Source organism: Camponotus vicinus, unplaced genomic scaffold, assembly GCF_025532165.1.
Source record: "Camponotus vicinus isolate PSW18456_S1 unplaced genomic scaffold, iyCamVici1.0 SCAF_6, whole genome shotgun sequence".
In the NCBI taxonomy this organism is placed as follows: domain Eukaryota; kingdom Metazoa; phylum Arthropoda; class Insecta; order Hymenoptera; family Formicidae; genus Camponotus; species Camponotus vicinus.
In genome coordinates this window covers 18,124,780-18,130,694 of record NW_028141978.1, presented here as the reverse complement: position 1 = coordinate 18,130,694, position 5,915 = coordinate 18,124,780, and the positions used below count along the sequence as shown (strand labels likewise).

Genomic DNA, 5,915 nt, shown 5'->3' with positions numbered 1-5,915 from the left:
ATTGTTGCTACCGTGGAACTGGGACTGGGAAGGCAGAGACGACGGGTACTAGCAATGTTGAATATACACTTTTAATCAAGAAGAATACACGAAAAAAACAATACAAGTCTGATTATAGGCAAAATTCACACTCTCAAGAGAGATATAACGTTCGAGCGAGTACTATGCGCGGTAAGATCGTGACTGACTAACGATAGAGGCGCCCTCGGCCTTTTGTCGCGCCACTCAAAGCGCGTAGTCGCAACATCCTCCCACCTTAAGTTGCATCTTTTGGAGCAAGGAGCAACTTAATCCATTCAAAAAAAAAATGCATTGTTAAAATCCCAACCGCTCTGGCTTCTTGATGATGCGGCCACTTCTTGTTTTTGGCTCCTCGCTCTTAGAAACGGATTTCGGATCGACATCAGTACGTTTTGTTTGTGGTACTGGAGCAAGCTGCGACTTCTGAGATTCAACGGATGATTTAATAGAATCAAACAATTCTTTGGAGTCAGCATCAGTACGCTTTACTTCTAACGGAATCAACCTTTGTATTGGTCGAATTAACTCTCTACTGGCAGTCTGTAGTCTCACGACTCTTACCTGGCCGTCTTTTCCCGGAAAAAGTTCTTTAATTTTCGCCATAGGCCAGTCGAGCCGTTTCTGCAAATCATTTGCGACGAGAACAATGTCGCCTATTGAAAGCGGGATTGCAGTGTGTTTACGTTTATTCGGCTGTAACAATTGTCCTAAGTATTGAATGCGGAACCGCTTCCTTAATTCTTCTCTCAATCTTTGACGATAACGCAAACTTTTTGATAAGTTAGATTTACTGATCTGATCCAAGTCTGGTACTTCTTTTTCTTGAATATCTCGTAGAAACATTGCAGGTGTAATCGCGATTGTTTCTCCTGCTTCTTCTGTCAGGTGAGTAAGTGGTCTTGAATTTATTATAGCTTCACAGTCACATAAGACCGTATTCAGCTCTTCATAGTTAAGTGAAGTTCTTCCTGGTGTTCTCTTCAAAAGATCTTTTAAAAGGCGTATGAGACGTTCCCACCATCCTCCCCACCACGCGGCAGAAGGTGGATTAAAATACCATTGTATTTCATTAGTCGTACAGTACTGAGAGATTTTCTTCCAGTTGACTGCTCGTAACAGATTCGATGCTCCTACAAAATTCTTGCCATTATCGCTATAAATAACTGAAGGTCTTCCTCGCCGTGCTATGAATCTTCTGAGAGCTTCTAGAAATCCTTCTGTTGACAATGTGGTAACGAGTTCTAAATGGACTGCACGATAAACAGCGCATGCAAAAAGGCAAATATAAGCTTTAAGTCCTTCGCGTAGAAAGAGCGGACCTGCATAGTCGATGCCGGTTACCTCAAATGTGGCCGCATCTCTGACTCTATTCTCTGATAAATTTGCAGGTGCGCTTGTCATTGCTTTCGCGTTATATCTGCGGCATATAGTACATTTATGGATCACAGAAGTTACTGCTTTACGACACTGAAGAATCCAAAACTTCTCACGCAGATTGTTCATCGTGATGCTTATACCTGCGTGATTGAGTTTTGCATGCACGTAGTAAATAATTTTCTGTGTCAATAAGTGTTTACGATCGAGAACGATTGGATATCTAAAATCAAAACTGTCTTGACGATTAGAGATGATCGTTCGTGTACGTAGAATTCCTTTATCTTCAAAGATGTTTAATCCTTGTAATCGTGGGTCTTTTAATGCTTTGAATGATTCTTCCTGCGACAATTGGCATAATAGCAGTTCAGCTGAAATTATCTCTTTAACAGTTATTTCTTTATCTTTGATTACGTAGGTTCCTCTACAATTGTTAAAGGATCTTAGAATCCATGCGATTAGGCGTAAAGTTTTTGGGTATGATGAGAATCTCTGTAAATACCACGGAACATTTTCCATTTCAGGATTTGTAAGGAGGTTACTAATAACCATATGTTCTCTAGCATTGGATGATATTTCTTTTTTCAGTTTTGGAATCCTGCGTAGTTCCGCGTCAACTAGTTTTTCATCGACTTGCTCCTCTTCTGCAGGCCATTCTTCGGGAGGTAGCTTTAACCATGATGGACTCTCCCACCACTTTGAGTCAAAGAGTTTCTTTGCATCACAATCTCGAGAAGCTAAGTCTGCTGGGTTTAATGCTCCCGGAACATATCTCCAGGAATCCGGATCTGTGAGCTTCCTTATCTCTTGGACTCGATTCCATACAAATACCGACCATTGATTTTTTCGACGTATCCAGGACAAAACGGTAGTTGAATCACTCCAGAAATATCTTTTGATATGTTTACAATCCATCGCTTTGTCGAAAGAATGCATTAGTCTTGCTCCAATTGAGGCTGCGAGTAACTCCAGACGGGGAATCGTCTTTTTCTTTTGTGGTATTATTCTTGATTTTGTTTCAACCAGATGTACCTTGACTTCAGAATTCGATTTTACTCGTACAAATAGAGCCGCGGCATAAGCATCTTTACTTGCATCTACAAAAATATGAAACGAAAGAGAATCTTCATCTCGTTGCTCACCGAAAATCCATCGTGGAATCTTCATGACTTGAAGCAGATTTAACTGCTGCATCCATTCACGAAACTCCTTTCTGCTATCTGGATCGACTTCAGCATCCCAATCCAAATTCTGATTCCAAAGTCGACGCAACATTACCTTGGGCTTTAATAGCACGGGGCAAATAATACCTAGGGGATCGAATACCCTCTGCACCGAAGAAAGTATAATTCTTTTTGTTATTTTCTCCGGAGCGGGGCCTAAAAAGAGTCCGGATAAGGCTAATGTGTCCGTTTCAGTATTCCATAGAATGCCTAACACAGAGGTTTGACTGTCTTGATTTTCCATGCCTGTGTATTTCCATTTGCTCAATTCGAATTTAGCCTCGTCCAGTAGAGCAATTGCCTCATTTTGAAAGACCTGAAATTCATCATAAGAATCAATGCTGGTAACACAGTCATCTACATAGAACGATTTCGCTAATTTTTCACAAATCAATTTTCTGTTTATCAGTGACGTTCAAATTTCGTTCAATGTGCAATTCAATAGTCGCTCCTAGTAAAAATGAACTGCTCGATACACCAAAAACCACTCGACGATGTCTATAAGTTTCGACTTTTCCTTGGGCATCCCACCACAGAAATCTTAATACGTCTCTATCTGATGGCGTAATGCTTAATTGAAGAAAGGCCTTTGTGATATCCGCCGACACTCCTATTCTTTTCTCTCTAAATCGATGTAACAAAGCTGGAATAAGTTCCATAAGATTAGGTCCCGTTTCCAGGCATTGGTTTAATGATAGCGAATCCTTCGTTTTGGCTGAGGCGTCAAAAACAGGACGAATCTTCGTTGTGCTTCCTTTTTTAACAACATGTCGATGGGGAAGATAATAACCCTTATTAGTAATTTCATTGGCAGGTACTTTCTCAATAATTCCTTCGGAAAGCCAATTGTTAAAAACTGCGTTATAATCTTCGAATAAATCTTCCTGATGTAGCTTTTTCGTCAATAGTCTCAGTCTCTTCTCAGCTGCATCTCTGTTATCTTGAAGTGAAGGATGATTTTCTTTCCAAGGTAAAAGAACCTCGTAGCGTTCTTCGTCATTAATCTTAGTCGTCTCTCGAAATGACGCTTTTACTTTCGCTTGACGTGCCTCTTTGGTCACACTTTCTATAGGATCTGTAATCCCTAAAGTATCTAGTCTCCATAGATCCGATACACTGGCTTCTTGCGTTATCATGGATACAATCATGAGAGTCGTGTCTTCTCTATTATCCTCAACTAGATCTTTGCCTATTAAAGTCCAACCAAGTTTGGTTTCTATGGCAGTCATGCCGTCGTCTAATTGAAGAATTTTTCCGGTGAAGAGTTTACCTGCAACATCTGCTCCTATCAATAAAGTAATATGTCTCTCTTCTTTTCCGATATCACAGAGCTGCACTTTATGCTTTTTGAGTATATCTGCCCATGGTCCGTAGTTCGTTTCAGGAACGTTGTGACAAATGACATCTTGTTGAAAGGCTATAAAGTTGCATTTGTATGATCCATCGATATGGTCCACAAAAACCCGACAGGCCTTATGACTCTGTGGTTTGGTTTTGACTCCACCGAATAGCAAATGCACCATCGTCTGTTCGCCTATAGTATCGTAGCCTGATTCTTCTGCTGTTCGGCCTAAAACGAATGACTTATGAGATGCCGTGTCAATAACAGCGTGTACATTTGTAGTTCCTTTCGGATCACGTAATTTAACTCTTGACAAGGGCAAAAATACTTTAACATCCAAGCTAGCCAAGTTAGCAAGGTAGCTATGTTCTTCGTTAAAAGCTTGCTTGTTTGATTCCTTCTCCGTGCTTTTGCCTGGTTCTCTATTATTCGCGAAATTTCTGCACAACAATAAACAGTGGCCTTTTCTACACCAAGGACATTTTTCTTTGCTGCGACATTTTTTGTAACTATGTCCTGTTTTAAGACACTTGAAACAGCTGTTTCTATCTTTTACAAGCGTGACTCGTTGATCCATAGACATGTTTCTGGCTTTTTCGCAGTGCGAACTGTCGTGATTCTCTCCACAAAATAACATTTTGACACGTTCGCATCCTTCATACTAAGTAGACCCGCTGCTGTAACAATGTCCTGATCTTGCTCTTGGACGCTTTTCGGTTTTCTTTTGTTTTTACCTTTTGAATCATCATTCGTATCAAAACACGTCTTAGCCATGTGTATGCGTTCTTCATTTTCCACCTCTTTCCCTAAAAAGGACATTAAATGTGTAAGACGATCTTTTACAGTAATATTTGCTGAAATACTTGAGGTAGCCATCGCTCGTTGCCATGTTCGTAAAATTTCTTCCGGAAGCGAAGATTCTACTAACGGAAATAACATCGCGGCACACATGTCTGTTGTTACGCCAAGAGATTCAAGCGCTCGGAGATGAGTTTCTAATTTATCGTAAATCATTACAAGTGTGATGCTTTTATTTTTATTCAAAACTAATTTCAAGAGCTCACACACATAAAACTCTATCAATAATTCTTTTTTACCGAATCGAGATTCGAGACTTTGTATAGCCTTGTCATAATTGTCACCTATTGGAGGAAAGCTATTTACTACTTCGAATGCTCGTGAATCTTTTACTGTCGACTGTAATAAATAGTGAAACTTATCTTCCTTTGACAATGTCGGATCGTCATGAATTTTCTTAAATGTACTCCAAAACGTTAACCAATCTTTAATTTCGCCTCCAAATTTCCTCAATTCGATTTTAGGCAATTTTAATGCGCGTATACTTTCCTGTGCTGATGCAACTGTGGGCTGGGTGTGCTGCAGAGGTAACGACGACGTCGCTATATTCGGCTTTTCTGTTAGATGCGACAATTCAATTTTCGCCTGATGATACTTAGCCGAATATTCATCGGCATTCTCTATTTCCCTGGAAAGCTCTTCTTCTGATACTTCAGCCTCGATCATTGCATCTTGTAATTTGTGGCTCAATTTGCTAAGATCACTTGTTTTATCTCGAATCAACGCAAAACTTGTCTGTAAGGAGGTTATGTCCGGTGATCTTTTCTTTAGCTCTGCTTGAAAGTTGTTGTACGCCCTCGTGAACGCAATACGCGTCACCTTCTGTGATGTTTTCAATTTATCCATCGTTCAAGAGTCAAGAATAACCTTCCACAGTCGATTCTTTCCTAAGAAAAACGGCCAGCAACAATATAACCAAAGTCCTGTCACGGTCGCCAGAAATATTGCTACCGTGGAACTGGGAAGGCAGAGACGACGGGTACTAGCAATGTTGAATATACACTTTTAATCAAGAAGAATACACGAAAAAGACAATACAAGTCTGATTATAGGCAAAATTCACACTCTCAAGAGAGATATAACGTTCGAGCGAGTAC

The 5,915-nt window shown here is 40.2% G+C and overlaps 1 protein-coding gene across 1 annotated transcript; it reads right to left on the bottom strand.

Annotated features, from left to right (window-relative positions):
* Nucleotides 1–315: 315 nt before the first annotated feature.
* On the bottom strand, nt 316–5,664 carry LOC145973777 (uncharacterized). The gene is made up of 5 exons (XM_083103350.1): nt 5,058–5,664; nt 4,517–4,766; nt 3,032–4,400; nt 2,036–2,934; nt 316–1,234 (listed from the first exon to the last, which is right to left on the bottom strand). Exons 1-5 carry the CDS (start codon nt 5,662–5,664, stop codon nt 316–318), a joined length of 4,044 nt encoding a protein of 1,347 aa, XP_082959476.1.
* Between the last annotated feature and the right edge of the window lie 251 nt (nt 5,665–5,915).

Excerpts from the sequence above, each read along its gene's own strand:
- LOC145973777 (XM_083103350.1), bottom strand. The coding sequence starts at position 5,664 with ATGGATAAATTGAAAACATCACAGAAGGTGACGCGTATTGCGTTCACG. Across the intron at positions 4,767-5,057 it reads AAGTCTCGAATCTCGATTCG|GGAAAGAGGTGGAAAATGAA; the intron begins GTAAAAAAGAAT and ends TGTCCTTTTTAG. Across the intron at positions 2,935-3,031 it reads ACATTGAACGAAATTTGAAC|GTCTTTCAAAATGAGGCAAT; the intron begins GTCACTGATAAA and ends GATGAATTTCAG.